Raw genomic sequence first — 22,500 nt, forward strand, 5'->3', positions numbered from 1 at the left:
CTATATCCGTAGTTTACCCGGGTTACTTTTGCCTCATGCCTATTTACTACATTTTTCTGAGACAAATTATAGGCGTAGTATCAAAGCTAATGTTCTTAATTTTTACATGTTAATGGGAGTTGAATAAAACTATCTATGTACATGCTCTTTTTTAATACATTTTTCCAATTTTGAAAAGTAGCAAAAAATCTATAGGATTGAGTGAGTTAAATCAGTTTACTGCCCGACTCTGGAAAGACGCGTATTTTAACAAAATTTGCCCAGAAAACTCGTCCTTTAAATATCGATCGATTTAAATGACCTTCAACTGATTAAATGCCTGCTAATTTTTTCACAAGGCGGAAGAAGCATTCATAAGTGGCAGCATAAACGGGGATTTTTTTTTCTCTCTGAAAATCCTTAAAATCTGAAAGTTTGCATTCATATTAGGCGACGTGTTCATATAAGCAGGTCTGACATCCGAACCCACTATGGGCCTAGTTTGACATTCTTGTAACGGACAATATTTTGCGTCATTATTTGAGATTTCCATAACAACAATGAGCTCATAAGGAATTGGGTTATCAGACCTGCAAATAAGTGAACGTCGGTGGCAACCTTTAAAATGCGTTTACTTGTTGTAATGGAAATACTCTCAAACCAACGCAAAATATTCTCCAATACAACAATGTTCAATCAAGCCCAAAACTGCGTTCGGTTATCAGACCTGCATTTTCGAGCTACGTCAATTTTTAACATTACTCTTGTTATGCTCGGAGTAGAAATTTATCAAATGTTTTTTTTTTTCTTTCTATAAAGGATTCGAGTTTATTTAGTGTCTCATTTCATCGTGTTTTGTTGACAAAGGGAAAAGCCGAAACGTCTACATCATCATCTTTCTTCGTAAATTGAATTCGAGCTTCCATTCCGTTTCATTGTTGTTATCATTTATTTCTACGTGCGGCTATGTGTGGTCTAGTGGTATGACACTCGCTTTCGGATCAGAAGGTCCTGGGTTCGAGCCTCGCGCTCGGCGCATAGTTGAGTCCTTGGAAAAGGTTCTTTACTCACATTCTCTCACCGTACTCAGTTGTAAAATGAGTACCTGACCGTTAACAGCGTTGTCTTTGTCCGAATAATTGTAATATCGCCTAACAGGCGTCATGTCCCGTCCTGCATGTTAAATGTTGCTGTTGACCAGAGACCCCTTGTAAAGCGCGTTGAGCACATTTAGTGGATATTGCGCTATATAAAGCTCAATTACTACTACGTTATTTTCAAAACATCCAGGTACCACTACTATGGCATTGGAATCAAAGAATCTTCTATTTACTATCAATCCGTCTACACAGGGAAAGGCCTCACACGGTATGTACTCACGTGAATTCTAATCACCTTTAAAATCTTGATATGTTACAGTGAATAACTTAATCAATCGGATGGTGAAAAGGTTTGAACTGAGATATTGCCAGGTTTAGTTATGAGGTCACCTTTTATCAAAATTGAGTTCTTCTCATAAATGATTAAATCAACCCTGTTCGTACATCTTCTGGAAATGTCAAAGCTAAATTTCACTTCTAAATTTTTTTACAGCTAGTCAAATTGAAAAAAATATGAAATTTGAGAAAAGTTGCTGGATACCTTTCCCATACATCTGATCATAACTTCATGAAAAATCACCCGATTTACTTCAAATAAAGATTAAAATTCTCTGGAGAGCATATTCTTTCAGAAAATGGAAAAAATGCTAATCCAAAATTTGCATCTTCCGACTGATTATGTCATGCACTGACACATATATCTATTTAAATCATTGTATGCTTTACAGGCCGGGTACTCATTTTACACTAGAGTAGAATGAGGAAATTACATTTTGTTAAAATAAATAAAACAAAAATAAAATTCCCTTTATTCATCCCATAGGGGAAATTTGCCTCTAGGGTCTATTCCAAGGGAAGACTATGTGTGGCTATGTGGTCTTGTGGTATGACACTCTTTTTCGGATCGGAAGTTTCATGGGTTCGAGCCTCTTCGCTCGCCGCATAGTTGGGTCCTTGGAAAAGTCTCTTTTCTTACATTCTCTCACCGTACTCAGGTGTAAAATGAGTAACCGGCCGTCAACAGCATAGTCTCTGTCGGAAAAAAATTGTAATATCGCCTAACAGGCGTCATGTTTCGTTCTACATGTTACTCGTTGCTATTGGCCAGGGACCATTTGTAAAGCGCTTTGAGTACATTTTATTGGATATTGCGCTATATAAAAGCTCTAGTTTTTTTTAAAAAGCTCTAGTTTATGTACTCACGTGAATTTCAATCACCTTTAAAATCTTGATATTTTATCTATTTAAATCATTGTAGGTTTTACGGGCCAGGTATACTCATTTTATACTAGAGTAGAATGAGGAATTTAAAAAATAATAATAAATAATCAAAATTTCCTTTATTCATCCCATAGAGGAAATTTGTCTCTGGGTTCTATTCCAAGGGAAAAACTATATTAACCCAGGCATCCACCGCAGTGCAGAGCAGCGCCGCGAATTGAGCTAGGGCGGAGTGACTTGCTCAATGCCACACAGCGCAGTGGGTATGGCATTCGAACTCGGTACCTTTTGGGTACGAAGCAAAGACCGTACCGCTGAGCTGAGCCACGCTGTCCCGTCTTGATAGATCTATTCAAGTCATTGTAGGTTTTACGGGCCAGGTACTCATTTTACACTAGAGGAGGATGATGAAATGAAGTATGACACCCGCTTTCGGATCGAAAGGTCCTGGGTTCGAGCCTTGTTTAGCGCATAGTTGAGTCCTTGACAAAGACGCTTTACTCACATTCTCTCACTGTACTCAGAGTACTTGGGCATTAACAGCGGTGTCTCTGTCGGAAAAACATATTGTAATATCGCCTAACAGGCGTCATGTCTCGTTTTACACGTTAAGTGTTGCTATTGGTCAGGGAACCCTTTTTACAAGGGTTTGAGCATGTTTAGTGGATATTGCCCTATATAAAAGCTCTTTTTTTTGGGGGGGGGGGGGGTATTTTATAGTATCTTATCTTTATCACTAAATGTTGGGGGGGGGGGGGGGGGAGGGGTTCGAAATTTATCAGATTGAATATCTTGATTTCTAATTCTTCAATAGCATGGCTTTTGCTTTATCGGTGTCCCGTATTTTCTCTTTCCTCAGATTTTCGGGTACTAAAATAAAGACCGAGGTAAAGTTTTCATGGAATGCCTATGGTCATGATGGTGGTGTGGCGGGGGTAGTAGTAGTATTAGTAGTAGTAGTAGTAGTAGTAGTAGTAGTAGTAGTAGTAGTAGTAGTAGTAGTAGTAGTAGTAGTAGTAGTTGTTGTTCTAGTAGTAGTTCTAGTAGTAGTAGTAGTAGTAGTAGTAGTAGTAGTAGTAGTAGTAGTAGTAGTAGTAGTAGTTGTAGTAGTAGTAGTAGTAGTAGTTGTAGTAGTAGTAGTAGTAGTAGTAGTAGTAGTAGTAGTAGTAGTAGTAATAGTAGTTCTAGTAGTAGTAGTAGTAGTAGTAGTAGTAGTAGTAGTAGTAGTAGTAGTAGTAGTAGTAGTCGTAATAATAATAGTAGTAGTAGTAGTAGTAGTAGTAGTAGTAGTAGTTCTAGTAGTAGTTCTAGTAGTAGTAGTAGTAGTAGTAGTAGTAGTAGTAGTAGTAGTAGTAGTAGTAGTTCTAGTAGTAGTTCTAGTAGTAGTAGTAGTAGTAGTAGTAGTAGTAGTAGTAGTAGTAGTAGTAGTAGTAGTTCTAGTAGTAGTAGTAGTAGTAGTAGTAGTAGTAGTAGTAGTAGTAGTAATAGTAGTAGTTCTCGTAGTAGTAGTAGTAGTAGTAGTAGTAGTAGTAGTAGTAGTAGTAGTAGTAGTAGTAGTAGTAGTAGTAGTAGTAGTAGTAGTAGTAGTAGTAGTAGTAGTAGTAGTAGTAGTAGTAGTAGTGGTAGAAAAAGTAGTAGAAGTAGTACTAGAAGTATTCGCTGTTGATATTGTTGTTGATGTTGTTGCTTTGTTCTTGTTGTAAGTTTAGTTTAGTCGTTGTAATAGCAAATAAACAAACAATATTCCTTATAACAACCGCAATCACATATCTCCTCTTCAGCAATTCTATAAAAATAATGTCTCTTCCACAAATAATTGGCTTTAACCGTAATTATTTACCCCAGGGTAGTACCAGGAAATATTCCCTGAGCTCCAAGACTGGCACTCTTCTACCAGACTTTCCAAATGCCAGAAATCTTATTCTACCTGACGAGGCAACCACAGAAAAGGTAGGTAGCCTACACAGTGGAACAATTAAAATTGCATCCTGTAAAATTGCTGTAACTCAATTTAACCAACTATAGGAAAATCGTCATATTCGTTACGATACAATCAACATTTTTCTTATTCAAATTTACTTTGTACATCATAAAATTTAAAGAAAATGAACAGTGTGTTGTAGAGCGTGTTTTACTAAAGAAATAATGTATGGCAAGAACTTTACTGCTATTTTGTCAGAGTGATAAAAATCTATTTTTGTGTTAGTTGGGTGTGAAGTTTTGGGGAAAATCCTGAAAATGGTTGATAAGGAGAGAGTTAAATGATAAATTAACCAAATTATTGACGCAAAACAAAAGCCAACTATGACCAAAGATTAACTGGGTGAGTAACAATACGGTGTAAAAAAATGACAGCTACGGTACACATTTCAACAAAATCCCGAATAGATACGTACGTGTGTAGATTAGGGGGAGCAGGCACTGGTGTAAGATAAAGATCTGAAAAGTGTGTATGAAACAATACCAGACAAAGCAAGAATAGAAAAATACAAGGGAAAAATCCCAAAACAATAGCCTTTCTTGACAGAGGATCGAACCTGGGACCTAATTACTGGTCAGATGTGCTACCATTTCACTACAGAGGTTACCCGATATTTGGGATTGATTTAATGCCTATACTGCGGTACTCTGGAAAACACATAATTAAAAATTTGGCCAGAAAACTCGTCCTTTAAATATCAATCGATTTAAATGACTCTCGTCTTGGCAAAAACTCTCAAACCTGGGACTGGCAAGTTTTTGCCAAGACGAGAGTCATTTAAATCGATCGATATTTGAAGGACGAGTTTTCTGGCCAAGTTTTTGAATGTGTTTTTCCATAGTATGGCAGTATACTCTTCTTAAGGGTTTTAACTTGTTCAGATTTATAATAAATATGTGTGTATAATTGGTATTCATAACGTGGAAGTGAATGGATGCACGATTTAGCAGCAAATATATGGTAGACTTTTGTTATTGCGACAAATTAGGGAACCGGCACTGGTTTCGTCAGCTAATCTGATCGGTAATCAGGAGATCTGAGGTTCAATTCTCAGTCGAGGCGGATTTAACTTTTGGGATGTTTTTTTTTCCTTGTATTTTTCATTCGTGCTTTGACTGGCACTTTTCATACACACTTTTTCTTGGGTGGGTCGTTTGACCTCTCATTGTGCGCAGGAGGTTACTTGCTGTCTTCTATCCCCTTATATTTGTTTTCCGAGCTGCTTTCTGTCTTTGTCTATAATGGGATTGCTTGGGGTTGTACTGACCCTTGCTGGAATCCATAGCTTGAAGAGAGACAGTCAAATGTTTAGTATTAGTTTCGAGAGGTGATAATTATTTCAATGTAAATCATCTCTCTGTTATGTGTTTTTAGTTATGAATTCTGTTTTGGATGTATCCTGTAAACATTTGAGTGTATTCCTCTTAGTGGGATCATGTGCTGGTGTCTGGATGAGACTATTCCCCCTTTATTTCAAAACTTTTTCTCTTTGTTTTAATCGTACTTCTCGAATTTTTTTGACTATTCCATTTTCTACCTTTTGACTGAAGCTGATATGGCCTAAATATATCGCAAGGGGCCGTAAATCCCTTAAAAACAAAACAAATAAACAAAACAATAATTTTTCAGATCTTTATGTTTTTGTGCACATTTTCGGTTTCAATTTTAAACAATACAAATCACCAACTGCAGTACTCCTCCATAATTCGATTTTTTACTCTCAAATTTCAGAGATGTGGTTCTAAAATTTCTCTGTGGCCGATCTTTGAATTTAGTAATGTTGTTGTGTCTTTCTTTCTTTTTTTTTCGTTTGCTGAAGAAGGGTTTTGAGCACGAAACGTTCTGTATTTAGTATTTTAAACTTGAGCTTGAGCTTTTATATAGCGCAATATCCACTAAACGTGCTCAAAGCGTTATGACCAACAGCAACACGTAACATGTAGAATGAGACATGACGCCTGTTAGGCGATATTACAATTTTTTTCTGACAGAGACATGTCTGTTAACGGCCAGGTACTCATTTTACACCTGAGTATGGTGAGAGAATGTGAGTAGAGAGTAAAGCGAGGCTCCAAATCAGGACCTTCCGATCCGAAAGCAAGTGTCATAGCACTAGACCACATAGCCGTTGTTGGCTGAAGAAGAGTTTTATGCCCGAAACGTTCCGTGTCTGGTATTTTTAAGCTGTTATATTCATATTTGTTTACTACTTTTACAGTCCACAGCTTCTAGCGCTTTAATAAGTATCAGTTTTATTGAAATGGAGAGAATTAATTCAGAAGGCACGGGTGTTATGGGTATATGAGTTTGATTCCATTTTTCAGCTCTCCCAAGAAAGTGTTTTGTTATTTATATCCGATTTTTCTAACATTTTGTCTTTATGCCCAGATGGAAACATTCATTATGATGTATCGTACACACTCGCAGAGAATTCTAGACACTGTTATCACTGCCAACTTTGATGAGGTGAGTGAGATATAGTATGATAAAAGTGTATAACGTATTTTTATTATCGTTATTCGTATTATCATCATCGTGTCATCACCACCATCATCGTCATCATCATCATCATGTCATCATCATCATCATCATCATCATCCTCAGCATCATCATCATCATCATCATCATCATCATCATCATCATCATCATCATCATCATCATCATCATCATCATCATCACCATCATCATCATCGCCATCATCATCATTATCATCATTATCATCATCATCATCATCATCATCATCATCATCATCATCATCATCATCATCATCATCACCATCATCATCATCATCATCATCGCCATCATCATCATTATCATCATTATCATCATCATCGTCATCATCATCATCATCATCATCATCATCATCATCATCATCATCATCATCATCATCATCATCATCACCATCATCATCATCATCATCATCATCATCATCATCATCATGATGTCATGAAAATATGATACCATCACTCTGAAACCAGAAAATCAATTTCACAAGGTATGTATCCAACCCTCCAAAAGAGTGGGTTTACACTTCCAATGAGATTGGAACCAGTATTTTGACACCACATTTTTGTTCTCTATTCTATAGTGTTTTAAGATTTTACTTGTTTAGATATGATACCGACGTATATTTATTCCTAGGTCTGATAACCAGAAATGTATAGGCTTACAATTGTAATGAGGAAATACACACTTTCAAATCAACGAAAAATACTCTCCATTATAACAATGTTAAAACAAGCCCAGAATGGCGTTCCGTTATCAGACCTGTAAAAATGTGCACATAATATTGTCGTATGACACTCGCTTTTGGATCGGACGTTCATGGGTTCGAGCCTCGCTCGGCGCATAGTTGAGTACTTGGAAAAGGCCCTTTACTCACATTCTCTCACCGTACTCATGTGTAAAATGATTACCTAGCCGTTAACAGCGTTGTCTCTGGCTTCATGTCTCATTCTATATGTTAACGTGTTGCTGTTGGCCAGGGACCCCTTGTAAAACGCTTTGAGACGTTTAGTGGATATTGCGCTATATAAATTCTCTAGACTATTATTTATTTTTTTATTATTTTGGTTTGTTTTTAATATTGCAACTTCAAACGGATAAAAATCTATAAAAATGTGTATGAAACAATGCAAGACCAAGCAGAGAGACAAAATGCAAGACAGAATCATCCCCCCCCCCCCAAATCTGTCTCGACGGGATGATGTATTTTATTTTGGGTTTTTTTCCTTGTATTTTCTTTTTTTATTAATTTTTCTAGCACTGTTTTATACACATTTGCTTCGGATTTTTTTTTTATCTTACGTCAGTGCCCGCTCTCTAATTTGTTACTTGATCTTCAAAGGAGTACACATTATCATTACTTTCCATAAAACTTTAACGGAGTACAAATCATTACTTTCCATTGAACTTTAATGGAGTACTACTCATTACTTTCAATGGAGCTTAAACGGAGTACTAATCATTACTTTCCATATAACTTTAATGGAGTACTAATCATTACTTTCCATAGAACTTTAACGGAGTACTAATCATTACTTTCCATATAACTTTAATGGAGTACTAATCATTACTTTCCATAGAACTTTAACGGGGTACTAATCATTACTTTCCATAGAACTTTAACGGAGTACTAATCATTACTTTCCATAGAATTTTAACGGAGTACAAATCATTACTTTCCATATAACTTTAATGGAGTACAAATCATTACTTTCCACAGAACTTTAACGGGTACTAATCATTACTTTCCATAGAACTTTAACAGAGTACTAATCATTACTTTCCATAGAATTTTAACGGGGTACTAATCATTACTTTCCATAGAACTTTAACGTAATACTAATCATTACTTTCCATAGATACAAAATCTTCTGCTTCACTTTTGGCAAGGATATCCACAACATCTTGTAGACGTTTTGCAGCTTCCGGTCACGATTGACGTCATCGCCATCTGTGACTCTATATTGTACAAGGTATGTCGGGTAATCCACTTTGTTATGTTAATTATTCAGTAAATCTCATAGCAGACTACTGGCTTCAGTTGTCGGACAACATCCAGCAAGCGTCTGACAGTGGCAACATAAGGGTCACGTATGAGGGCACCAAACAGGCGACAGGCAAATCTAAAAAGAAAACTGCGCCTATTAAATCAAAGACAGGGGAAGTCATCACAGATAAGGACAAGCAGATGGGAAGATGGGTAGAGCACTACTTGGAACTCTACGCCAGAGAAAACTCTGTCACCCAAAAAGCGTTAGACGCAATTGAAGAACTGCCAGTACTGGAAGAACTAGACGCAGAACCAATTATGGAGGAGCTCAGCAAACAATCGATGCTCTGGCCTGTGGCAGAGCACCCGGTGACGACAGCATTCCACCCGAAATCATCAAATGTGGAAAGCCAGCCCTCTTGGAACCACTCCATAAACTCCTGTGTCTTTGCTGGAGAGAAGGCAAGGTACCCCAGGATATGCGCGGTGCCAACATTATCACCCTCTACAAAAAACAAGGGAGACCGTAGTGACTGTAATAACTATAGGGGAATCTCTCTACTGAGCATTGTGGGTAAAGTCTTTGCGCGCGTTGTCCTCGCTCGACTGCGTTCTCGCCGAACGTATCTACCCAGAGTCGCAGTGTGGCTTGAGAGCCAAGAGGTCGACAGTGGACATGATCATCTCAGTACGTCAACTTCAGGATAAATGCAGAGAACAGCAGATGCCCCTCTACATTGCATTTATTGACCTGACAAAGGCATTTGACCTTGTGAGCAGGAAGGGCCTTTTCCAGCTGCTAAAGAAGATTGGCTGTCCTCCTCAGCAGCTTAGCATCATTGCCTCCTTCCACAACAACATGAAGGGCACCATCAGCTACGAGATGGAGCCTCTGAACCCTTCCCCATGCGCAGCGGCGTGAAACAAGGCTGTGTCCTCGCACCGACTTTGGTATATTTTTCTCCTTACTGCTGAAGTTTGCATTCAAAAAGTCCCCAGAAGGAGTCCACTTCCACACCAGAAGTGATGGGAAGCTGTTCAATCTGGCACGGCTGAGAGCAAAGACCAAGGTCCGCACAGTCCTTATAAGGGAAATGCTATTTGTAGATGATGCAGCTATATGCGCGCATACCGAGGAAGACCTTCAGCGGCTGATGGACAGGTTTTCCCACGCATGCAGGGAATTTGGGCTGACGATCAGCATCAAGAAAACAAATGTAATATGTCAGGATGCCCCCTCTATACCAGCAATTTACATTGACAACGAGGAGCTAGAAGTCACTGATCACTTCACATACCTGGGCAAAACCATCACCAGCAACCTCTCACTTGATGCAGAATTAGACAAGCGCATCGCTAAAAGCTGCCGCTGTCATGGTACAACTGAGCAAGAGAGTGTGGACCAACAACCAACTCACTTTGAACACCAAACTCAGAGTATACCAGGCATGTGTACTCAGTAACCTACTGTATGGCAGTGAATCCTTGACAACATATGCCAGACAGGAGAACCGCCTGGAAAACTTCCACATTCGCTGTCTACGACGAATTCTCGGCATCAGGTGGCAGGACAGACTCACTAACAATGCAGTGCTAGAAAGAGCGAACTCCCTCAGTATGCATCTCATGCTCTGCCAGCGACGTTTGCGATGGCTTGGTCACGTACACAGGATGGACGATGGACGCATACCCAAAGACATCATGTACGGTGAACTAGCTTCTGGACGGCGACCAACTGGCCGTCCAGCTCTGCGCTTCTATGATGTCTGCAAACTAGACATGAAATTGACAGGCATCGACTCAAACACCTGGGAGTCGCTTGCTGACGACCGCAGCGGCTGGAGATATGCGGTGATGGAGGGAGTGAAGAGGGGTGAGGAGATGAGAAAGATGAAGTTTGAGGAGAGGAGAGCAAGGAGGAAAGAGAGGCAGCAGATCCTAATACCAAACACACAGTCAAACTACGTGTGCAACAACTGTGGTAGAGACTGCCATGCAAGGATTGGTCTGCTGAGTCACACCCGTCGTTGCTCTCAACAAGACTGATGAGACTAAAGCCATACAGGGCGCAAACCATCGTCTCTTGAGACGGAAGGATGCCTAATACTCATAGGAGAGTTTACTACTATTTTTACTTTTTTTTAACGTTTAATTCTTCTATCGGTCAATGCATATCTCAACCTCTCACTCTCTCGCTCTCTCACTCTCTCTCTCTCTCTCTCTCTCTCTCTCTCTCTCTCTCTCTCTCTCTCTCTCTCTCTTGTGATTAGATTACAATCATTATCAACATTTTATTTGTAGGACCATTATCATCATTAAGATCAATATCCTCTCAATCACCATCAACATCGAGTTGTCGTCATTATCATCACCATCATTATCATCATCATCATCACCATCATCATCATCATCACCATCATCATCATCAACATCAAAATTCATCACAACTATATCATGATTTTTGTGATCCATCCCGCAAATAGGTATTTATCATGTCCGTAACAATTTAAAAATCATGGACGTTTCATTGTCATTAGTTAATCTGGGTTGAATAATGAAAAATCAGCCAGAAACTGACAATTCACTGCCAATAGAACAAATACTTTCTCAAAGGTTCAAAGAATTGTGGACGAATTATCAACTGCGTCCATACTTTTTCTGCACTAGAAAAGTCTATAAGTACTATGGTTTTTATCAAGATTGCTAATTTTCCGTATACGGAATTTAGTAGGGGAAAATGTAATACATCTGTTGTAAGACCAGCAATGTTATATGGACTAGAGACAGCAGCTATAACAAAGAAGCAAGATAAGGAAGTTGAGGTGCAATAATGAAGATGTTGAGATGGTCACTTGGCTGGACAAGAAAAGATAAAGTGAGAAATGAACGAATTTGAAGCTTGACTGAAGTGGAGAATGTATCAATAAAGATGAGAGAAGATAGATTGAAATGGTTCGTTCATGTAGAGACGAGAGAGGGAGTACGTGGGAAGGAAAGTATTGGACTCACAATTGGCGGAAAAGAGGAAAAAGGATTCGCACCAAAGACAAGATGGTTGGATAATGTAAAGGATGATATGAAAGAACTGGGCCTGGAGGAAGATGATGCTCTGAACCGAAATGCATGGAGATGTGGCATTCATTATGGCAACCCTGCCAAATTCGGGATAAGCTGAAAGAAGAAGAAGAAGAAGAAGAAAAAGAAGAAGAAGAGGAAGAAGAAGAAGAAGAAGTGTGTTATAAACCCTCAGTATATTTTCCAATCACCTGCTAAACGGAGAAAAAAAAGGAATACACGTCTTTTACAGGAGTTCAGCAACTCTGAAAAAAGTCGGGCAATTTGTTTGCGTAAAAGTTCAGTAAACATTTGTTTGCCTCATGAATTGGCAACCCTGTTTTATGCTAGACCGTCAGCTTTGAGAACAAACTGATTAAAACGACTTTTACATCTTTATTAATCTAAATAACTTAGTTTTGGAGTATTTTTGTGATGAATGTGACGACAACGACTTTGGGCAAAATCCCATATATCACATCCATCAACCCCCCCCCCCCCCCCATCGTATTTCTATCTCAGGTCCTCCTTGACGTCTTAGTTCCAAACTCCATCCAAGATTTTCCAGACAGGTACGGTCTGACACGACGTGTGCTTATTTGCAGGTCTGATAACCCAACCCAAATTGTTATGGAAATTGTAATGGAAATACTCTCAAACGAACGTTTGATATTGTCCATGACAACAATGTTAAACCAAGCCCAAGATTTCCGCTCGGTTATAAGACCTGCAAATATGTGCACATCGCTGACATTTTTTGTTTTGTTTTTGTTTTTTGTTTTTTGCTTTTATTTACTTTTTGTTTTTAAAATTTCAGAATAGTATAGTGACTCGAGTGTTTTACACGACTGTTTATTTCGGAACCGGGAAGTTTAAGACTAATGATACGAATGATAATGATGATGATGATGATAATGATGATGATGATGATGATGATGATGATGATGATGATGAAGATGATGATGATGAAGATGATGATGGTGATGATGATGATGATGATGATGATGATGATGATGATGATGATGTTGATGATGAAGATGATGATGGTGATGATGATGATGATGATGATGAAGATGATGATGGTGATGATGATGATGATGATGATGATGATGAAGATGATGATGGTGATGATGATGATGATGATGATCATGTTAATAATAATAAGTCACATAATATTGCCTAGTTTTATTAATATTATCATCATCATCATCATCATCATCATCATCATCATCATCATCATTAATATCATTTTTATCATTATTATTATTATTATTATTATTATTATTATTATTATTATTATTATTATTATTATTATTATTATTATTAATAATAATATCATTGTTATTACTCTCATCATCATTGTTTTATTATTATTATTATTATTATTATTATTATTATTATTATTATTATTATTATTATTATTATTATTAATATCATTGTCATTACTCTCATCATCATTGTTTTATCATTATCATTATTATGTAAACACAACCGACCCAATCTCCACAATAGCCTGTCTCCCCAATCAAATAACATTTATCTACCCGCCTCTTCAGCGTCAGTCACTCCTTCCCGTCAGCCTATCAAATACACGTCACTGACAGCCAGTAGTGACACGTTAATCTTCGAATCATCAGCTGTCGAGGTCCGACCACAAAATAAGGCTCTCCAGACAGATGACACATGTGGATTGGTGTGGATGCTATAACGTTGTCTTAGCAACCAGAATATGCTTTGAGAAATCAATGTGGCTAACCGGGTGAGAACGGAGCTGTCAATAGGAAAGAAAAGTCGTGACGTCACGAGCACCTTCTACTTTCCTGGTTCCTAAATCCTTAGAAGTGTGTATGCTACCTGTCATTCTGAAAAACGCAATAAGCTCTTGGTTTTGCTGTGTGGTCAAAGTCGCCAGCCACCTTTATTTTCATGCTCGCTGTCGTGGTATTTATATTCTAGTGTTAACTAATGTTGATAGTTTTAGTTACGTAACCATTTGCATCAACGTCTACTAATTTCAAGGTCTGATAACTCAAATTGTTATGGGCTCATTATTGTTATGGAAATGCTCTCAAACTCGCTCAAAACCAACGTAAAAGATTATCCATTACAAGCCCATATTTGAGCACGTTTATCAGACCTGCAAATATGGCCACGTCGATTTGTATGCAACCCAATCGTGTCAAATTGATACTAGTTAGAAAGAATTTAAATTACACTATTGCCTTATTCTTCTATATTTGTAATTTTTTTCCTTTGTAAATTTTTTTTGTTTTTGTCTTTTTGTTGGGTTTTGTTTTTTTTTTTTTTTTTTGGTTGTTTTGTTTGTTTGTTTGGTTTTTTTTTGGTTGTTTGTTTTTTTTTTGTTTGTTTGTTTTTGTTTTTTTTTTTGGTTGAATTTTTTTCAATCTTTTTTTTTATTTTTGCTTTTTTTTATCTAATTAAACAAACGATCTGGTGTAATTTTTTGAAACAATATTTTTCCTTTGCCAAATTATTATCATTATTATTTCAGTCTTTCATCTGATTTGAGACTATTTTTGAGAAGTCTTCCTAAATGGATTCAAAACTCCTTGGACGATTTTATTCCGGAAAGCGTGAAAGAGATCAAAGAGAAAGGTAAGAAGATTACGTGAACAGTCATCTAAAATCGGTGTTAACAGTAATAAACAATAATGAATATAACGGCCTCCAAAAATGAAGAAAATACCAAAACAAAGAACGTTTCGGGCTCAAAAAATTTCTTCAGCCAACAACAAAAAATATAAACATAAATCACAAGCATATTACTAATAATGCATTTATGTTTCATTGTTTTTATCTATTTATTTTTTTTGTTGTTTTTGTTGTTGTAGTTGTTGTTGTTGTTGTTGGTTGAAAAAGCCCATGATTTTGAGCCCGAAACGTTCCGTGTTTGGTATTTTGTTCTTCTTCTTTTTTTCTTCTTTTTTTTTTTTTTTGAAGCTGTTACATTCGTTTGTGTTTATAACTTTATACAGTCCACAGCTTCTAGCAGCTTTGTATCACAGCTTTGTTATAGATAGTATGCGCTTGGCTAAGAAGCTCATAACATTGCCATCCGGAAGTATAACTGGCCAACACACAAAACTGTGTGTATCCATGAACGTTTATAGTCAGGTTAATACAGTTAAGTGAGAATTACTCACAAACGCGGATGGCAAAAAGCAAAAACAAAGACCTGAGTGACGTCATCTTCATTCTATATATACGTCGGGGTGAACACGATTTGTTACAATAGATTTTAAAACTTTATTCATAAAATTTGTGTTAAGATATAAACATTTTCCATCAGTTTCTCGCATCCAAATTGGGGGTCCTGATAGATCAGTTGGTATAGCACTCATTTCACATTAGGGGGGGGGGGGGGTTTGAGGGTTCCAATAGATAGAATGAAGTTGACGTCACTAGAGTCTTTGTTATTATTTTTTGCCATCCGCGTTTATGAGTACTTCTCACTCAACTGTATTAACCAGACTATAAGCGTTTGAGGTTACATATAGTTTTGTGTGTTGGTCCTTTTCACTTCCGGATGGCAATGTTATGAGCTTCTTAGCCAAGAGCATACTATCTATAGATACGTTGGTAGAGCACTGACTTCAGACGCAAAGCGTCCGAGTTCGTATCCGGGTGAAGTTGAAGGGTTTCTTTTTCCAACCCTTCTGTCCATCTATCAGTAATTGAGTAGATGGGTCTTTAGATCTGACAGAAAGTACGTTATGATAGACTAACGTCTTATCCAAAGGTAGCAAGAGAGTACTATTGTCCGTTTCATGCTATAGAAACCAGGATAAACTCCGACTACATCGGCCTCATGACTCTGACCGTAGCCATCGTTAGATTATAGCCTGACACTGACCAAAAAATGACGTCAAAATTCCAGTCTTTGGCCACAAAAGAAAACAAATCGTGAGTCGTATTCAACAGTTCATGAGCTCTACTAACGACAACTCACTAGGCGGTGCAAAAACCAAATAATGACGTCAAAATGCCAGTCATTTTGGGTTTCAGTGTCAGGCTATAACTTCGCGATGGCTACGGTCTGACAAACTTGTTTTGTTCATGTCACGTCCCTTTTCATTCTTTATAGAAGGAACGAGATTGAAGTCACACATCTTTTTGTTTTTAGACAGCCATTTTAATGATCAGTTCTCACTAAACTCTATCAATTAGACTATAAACGTTTAAGGTCACACGTAGTTTTGTATGTTGGTACATTATATCGGCTGGCCTGATGTCGTAAGTCTTTTAACTAAGTGCATAGCATCCATAGATTCCACTCGTAGTGAAAATGTTAACTTGTAGATTGTATGCGCTTGGTTAGGAAGCTCACAACATTGACATCCGGAAGTATAACGGAGCAATACACAAAACTTTTTGTAACCTTGAACGTTTTTAGTCTGGTTAATACAGTTTAGTGATAATTACTCATAAACGCGGATGGCAAAAAGCAATAACAAAGACCTGAGTGACGTCAACTTCATATTATCTATAGATAGAAGAATATGACGTCACTCATGTCTTAGTTATTGATTTTTACCATCCACGGTTATGAGTAATTCTCATTAAACTGTATGAACCATACTATAAAAGTTCATGGTTACACAGAGTTTTGTGTGTTGGTCCGTTATACTTCCGGATGGCAATTCTGTGAGCTTCTCAGCCAAGCGCATACTATTTATATTTAGTGGCCTTTTGTCTTTGATAAGATTATATTTATCTATATTAACATTTTCAGCTGTGAAATGTTTTCTGAGGTGCATCAAAAGGCAACTTGGATTTGTAAGGATGGCACAAGTAAGTGTTGGTTTGTGGTATGTATGATTGGTTGGTGGTGTTGTTGTTGGTGGCGTTGGTGGTGTTGGTGTTGTTGTTGTTGTTTTTGGTGTGGTGGTGGTGTTGGTGTTGTTGTTGGTGTTGGTGGTGGTGGTGGTGTTGGTGTTGTTGTTGGTGTTGGTGGTGGTGGTGGTGGTGGTGTGGGTGTTGTTGTTGTTGTTTTTGGTGTGGTGTTGGTGTTGGTGTTGGTGTTGTTGTTGGTGTTGGTGGTGTTGGTGTTGTTGTTTTTGGTGTGGTGGTGGTGTTGGTGTTGGTGTTGGTGTTGTTGTTGGTGTTGTTGGTGGTGGTGGTGTTGGTGTTGTTGTTGGTGTTGGTGGTGGTGGTGGTGGTGGTGTTGGTGTTGTCGTTGGTGTTGTTGTTTTAAGTGTGGTGGTGGTGTTGGTGTTGGTGTTGTTGTTGGTCGTGTTGGTGGTGGTGGTGTTGGCGTTGTTGTTGATTATGACGATGATGATGATGATGATTATTATTATCATGATGATGATGATAATGATGATTATGATGATGATGATAATGATGATGATGATGATGATGATGATAATAATGATGATGATGATGATGATGATAATACTTTTCTCTATCACTTTGTCATAGACAGCTCGTTCCCACCTGACCAACTCTGATGTAACCAGCCAAGCTGTTAAAGACCTCAATATGTTGGATTTTACACAAATTTGTGCCCAGACCAGGTTTCCACTAGGTAGTCCTGACATTGTACGGGAAAAGACAATCACGGCAGGTAAGTCAAGATATTATATGATTTGTACTTTTGTACGCGTGACTCTCGAAGATATAAAGCAAAGAGCTATATTTAGATGATTCTAAATGCAATATCTTCTTCTTCTTCTTCTTCTTCTTCTTCTTCTTCTTCTTCTTCTTCTTCTTCTTCTTCTTCTTCTTCTTCTACTACTACTACTACTACTACTACTACTACTACTACTACCACTACTACTACTACTACTACCACAACAACAACAACTACGACTACTTCTACTACTACTAATACTATTACTACTACTACTACTACTACTACTACTACTACTACTACTACTGCTGCTGCTGCTGCTGCTGCTGCTACTACTACTACTTCTTCTTCCTCTTCCTCTTCTTCTTCTTCTTCTTCTTCTTCTTCTTCTTCTTCTTCTTCTTCTTCTTCTTCTTCCTCCTCCTCTCTTCATCTTCTCCAGTTATCAAATCTGCCAATTTGGCACACAAAAACACGGATAAATTCTGACGCTAATGCTCTCATCACACCTCTGAACGACGACACTGCGACGGGCCTAAATCTTGTTTCAAATTATTATGATATATTCCAGACTGATTTACTCCCCTTTACTCGAAGAGGTTCTTAGGTAGGACTTTAATAGGGAAGAAAATCGTGACATCGAACCCTCTACTCTCTTGGTTCCTAAATCCTTGGGAGTGTGTATACAACCAGTTCTTCGGAGTATTAATGATAAATGGGTTATAAAAAGGTGGCATAACTATTTCAGTAGCAGGATGTATACGCAAATTCTTAGGATTCCGGGAAGTAAAAGAGCGAAGGCGGATGATATTTATTGACGACAAGCATTTATTTAGACTAGAAAATAAGATGCTACCACTCTGACACCAGAAGATGAATTACACAAGGTGTGTATCCAGTCCTCCGAAAGAGTGGTTTTACGCTTCCAATGAAATAGGAACCAGTTTTTTGACATCACACTTTTCTTCCCTATTGCTTTTCACTTCCACCCCGACCCCGATCCTTCCCTCTTGTTTCTCTTTGGCGCCTCTCGGTTCAGCAATGCCCATGGAACCGCAGTTCATCCTGGTTTTTATAGCTCTAAACGAACTGTAACAGTTGCTTGCTAACTTTTGGGCAGGACGCTAGTCCATCCACAAAGTGCTTTCCACGAGATCTAACAAAGCCAGCTACCCAATCACTGCTAAGTGGAAATAAAGTGGAGTTAGACAAAAAATCTCGACTGCACTCACGAGGGATATCCGTCATTTTCCTTGTGAAGCGAGCGCTCAACCAACCGCTGGGCGATCTTGGGAGCGAGCATGAGGAACAAGTTGGAAATTTCAAACACAAGAAATCAAGAATGATTTTTATCATCATGTGTAGATAGTTATTTACAAGTCAGATAACTCAGATTGCTATGGGCTCACTGTGGTAATGGAAATACTCTCAAACAAACACAAAACATTCTCCATTACAACAATGTTAAAAAACGAGCCCAAAATTATGTCCCATTATCAGACCTGCAATCTATGTTCACGTCGCCTTCAATCAATTACGGCACCCAGGGAAGCGTGGCTCAGCGGTACGGTGCTTGCTTCGTACCTACCTAAAAGTTTGATTGCAGATTCTTCCACAATTCTCTCTGTCCAGCGCTTCTCTAAGCAGTCCTTCGTCATGCTCTCAGTCATTTCCTTTATATTTCCCCAACCAACTCTTTTTTTAAAATGAGCTTTATATAGCGCAATATCAACTAAATATGCTCAAAGCCCTTTACAAGGGGTCCCTGGTCAACAGCAACATTTAACATGTTGGACGGGACATGACGCCTGTTAGGCGATATTACAATTTTTCGGACAAAGACAAAGCTGTTAACGGCCAGTTACTCATTTTACACCTGAGCAAGGTGAGAGAATGTGAGTAGAGAGCCTTTTCCAAGGACTCAACTATGCGCCGGGCGCGAGGCTCGAACCCAGGACCTTCCGATCCAAAAGCGAGTGTCATACCACAAGACCACATAGACGCACAAATAAATGTTGCCACAAGCATTTCATTTCTGTCTGAAAATGAAAATCCATTCATTTTTCATCATCTAAAACGTTCCGACATCAAATGATTTTGACGCAAGGGTCACTTGCTTGTCTCTTCTTCTATCATCCGCCCAGTGTTTGAGGAGATGAAGACATTGCTACAGCAACAATCGCATATAGAGGCGGTGATTGAGTGGATGGATAATCTATTGGACAAACACGTTATACGGGTAAGTTAAAGGGACAGTATTTTCATTGTCATATTCGTCATAGTCATCGTGGTTATCATCATCATCAACATCATCATCATCATCATCATCATCATCATCATCATCATCATCATCATCATCATCATCATTGTTGTCGTCGTCGTCGTCGTCGTTGTCGTCATCGTCATCACCATCATCATTATTATTATTATTATTATTATTATTATTATTATTATTATTATTATTATTATTATTATTACTATTATTATTATCATCATCATCATCATCATCATCATCATCATCATCATCATCATCATCATCATCATCATCATTATTATTATTATTATTATTATTATTATTATTACATTCTACCATCGATATCTATTTCTTCTTTTTTTTTTTCTTTCGAGCAGTTCTTGTTAAATTTTTTAAAGCTATTATAGGATCTCGAAATAACTTAATAACAAAATGATTAAATACAAACGATAGTAATTTAATGAAACTTGAATGATAATAAAAGGGAAAAGTTTGATCAGAAGTCTTAGCTTGTTGTTGTTATCAGTTCATGATTCGTGAGAGAGCGGAAGACTTCGCTCGCTTCGTCCAAAGCTCCATTCGTCTTTTTCGCTCCCTACATTACCCCCCTCCCAGCTGTATACCACATAGTTTACAGCGCTAGTCTTGATATCGAGGAGGGAGCCTTGACTGTCTACCGGACCTGGTGGTAATTGTAACGTCTCTATTTGGGCGTGTTTTGTCCGATACCGCCTCTTCCAATGTAGCAGATTTTGTATCTGAACCTGGTCCTAATTGGGGCTTCCTTGTTTGCTGTATTGTTGTTGGAGCGATGTGTGCTGCTTTCAGGCGATCTACAGTTACCTTCTCTTTTTTTCCTTTAATGTCTAATACAAAATATTTGTCATTTGTCTCTAAAATTCGATAAGGGCCGTCATAGTGCCGTTGTAAAGGGGAACGGTGAGAGTCAATGCGAACGTAAACGTAACCGGTAGAAGTTAGATTGGTAGGCATGTAAACAGGCTGATTCCCATGAAAGTTGGGTGGAGTTGAAGCCAGTGATTGCATGGTTAATTTGAGTTGCTTCACGAAATCTGAACTAGGCTCTATGTGCGGAGTGTTTTTGAGTTGCAGTATTTCTCCTGGAAGACATAGTGTTGAACCGTAAACCATTTCGGCAGGTGAGCAATCGGCCTCAAGTCTCCAAGAAGAACGAATTCCAAGAAGAACCAATGGGAGTTCTGAGTACCAATTTGGAGAAGTTGTTCTCGCCTTCAATGCACTTTTGAGTTGTCTGTGAAAGCGCTCGACCATCCCGTTTGCTTGTGGGTGGTATGCCGTCGTGTTGTTGGTCTTGATGCCAAGCAACTTCCCAAATTCTGACCAAAGCGTCGAGGTGAATTGTCTACCTCGGTCAGAGGTAATGTCTGTTGGCACACCAAACCGCGATATCCAATGTTGTAGAACAGCTTGTGCGCATGTTGTAGCATGTGCATCTGGTAGTGGAATTGCTTCGGGCCAACGAGTAAAACGGTCTATTATGGTGAAAATGTATGACATGCCTTGACTTGTTGGTAAAGGGCCAACAAGATCAACGTGTAGGCTAGAAAATCGTGTGTCTGGTTGTGGTAAGCGAATTGATAACGGTGATTTGGTATGTCGACTGATCTTTGATGCTTGGCAGGCATGGCACTCTTTACACCAGCGACGAATATCTCGTTTCATACTCTCCCAAACAAAACGCTGACAAATGAGTTTTTGTGTGGGTCTTGGGCCAGAGTGTGATAGGCCGTGCAATTGGTCGAAAATCAGATGTGTCCACGATTTGGGTAGAATGGGCCTTAGTCTTCCAGTTGACGTGTCACAGAGGATGACATGGGTGTCGAAGTCGACATATTGGAGATTTAAACCTGTTGTTTTCGACATGTAGCTCTCCATCTCTCCTGAATCACGTTGGTCTTTAGATAAACGTGCAAAATCTCCCGGGGATAGGTTGTGATCTCCCTTGGATGATGCATTGATTGTTAAACGGGAGAGGGCATCAGCGACGACATTGAACTTTCCTCGGAGATGTTGTATATCTGTAGTAAATTCGGCTATGTAGGAGAGGTGTCTCGTCTGCCGCGGCGATCTATCCGTTTGACTTCTGATCGCTGTAACTAATGGTTGGTGGTCAGTGTAAATTGTAAACGACTGGCCTTCCAGATAATGTCTGAAGTGTTTGATTGCGGAATAGGCGGCGAGGAGTTCTCGATCAAACGCACTGTATTTCTTCTCTGTTTCAGACAATTTCCGTGAGTAGAAAGCAAGGGGAATCCACGATTTACCATCCTGTAGTTGCTCTATTTGCGCACCAACAGCTACGTTTGAAGCATCGACAGTGAGGCTCGTTGGCACATTTTGACGAGGATGATGGAGGAGGACGATGTTTTTGAGAGAGTTTTTGGCTTGTTCAAAAGCCTTTTGACAGTCTGTGGACCATTCGATGCGTTGGCCTTTGCCGCTTGCCTGAGCATGCAGTGGAGCAAGTGTGTCAGCGATGTGTGGCATGAACCGATGATAGTAATTGATCATGCCGAGAAATCGTTGGAGCCCGGTGCGGTCAGTTGGTGGTTCACTGTTGACTAATGCGGAAACTCGGTCAGGATGTGGAAGAATACCTTGCGATGTGATACGGTGGCCAAGAAAGTCAAGTTCGCTAGCCCCAAATACACACTTGCCTTTGTTGATAACCAACCCGTTGTCAGAAAGAAGCTGAAACAGCTGGTGAAGGTGTTCACGGTGTTCTTCATGGGAGTGGCTGGCTATTAGAATATCATCGATGTAGCCGAATGCAAAAGGAGC

The 22,500-nt window shown here is 38.8% G+C and overlaps 1 protein-coding gene across 4 annotated transcripts in view; it reads left to right on the forward strand.

The window, feature by feature from the left end:
* LOC144978513 (uncharacterized) overlaps positions 1-22,500 on the forward strand; it is a 54,930-nt gene that overhangs the window by 20,817 nt on the left and 11,613 nt on the right. For all 4 annotated transcript variants that reach the window (XM_078924684.1, XM_078924683.1, XM_078924685.1 and 1 more), the window contains 10 exons: positions 1,270-1,347; positions 3,160-3,187; positions 4,146-4,250; positions 6,670-6,747; positions 8,646-8,759; positions 12,353-12,402; positions 14,343-14,446; positions 16,584-16,642; positions 17,273-17,417; positions 19,568-19,662. In XM_078924684.1, coding sequence (XP_078780810.1) covers positions 1,270-1,347; positions 3,160-3,187; positions 4,146-4,250; positions 6,670-6,747; positions 8,646-8,759; positions 12,353-12,402; positions 14,343-14,446; positions 16,584-16,642; positions 17,273-17,417; positions 19,568-19,662 — 856 coding nt within the window. The remainder of the gene's footprint in view (positions 1-1,269; positions 1,348-3,159; positions 3,188-4,145; positions 4,251-6,669; positions 6,748-8,645; positions 8,760-12,352; positions 12,403-14,342; positions 14,447-16,583; positions 16,643-17,272; positions 17,418-19,567; positions 19,663-22,500) is intronic.

This window comes from Berghia stephanieae, chromosome 8, assembly GCF_034508935.2.
Source record: "Berghia stephanieae isolate SIO BIC M18660-M18661 chromosome 8, UCSD_Bste_1.3, whole genome shotgun sequence".
Lineage (NCBI taxonomy): Eukaryota > Metazoa > Mollusca > Gastropoda > Nudibranchia > Aeolidiidae > Berghia > Berghia stephanieae.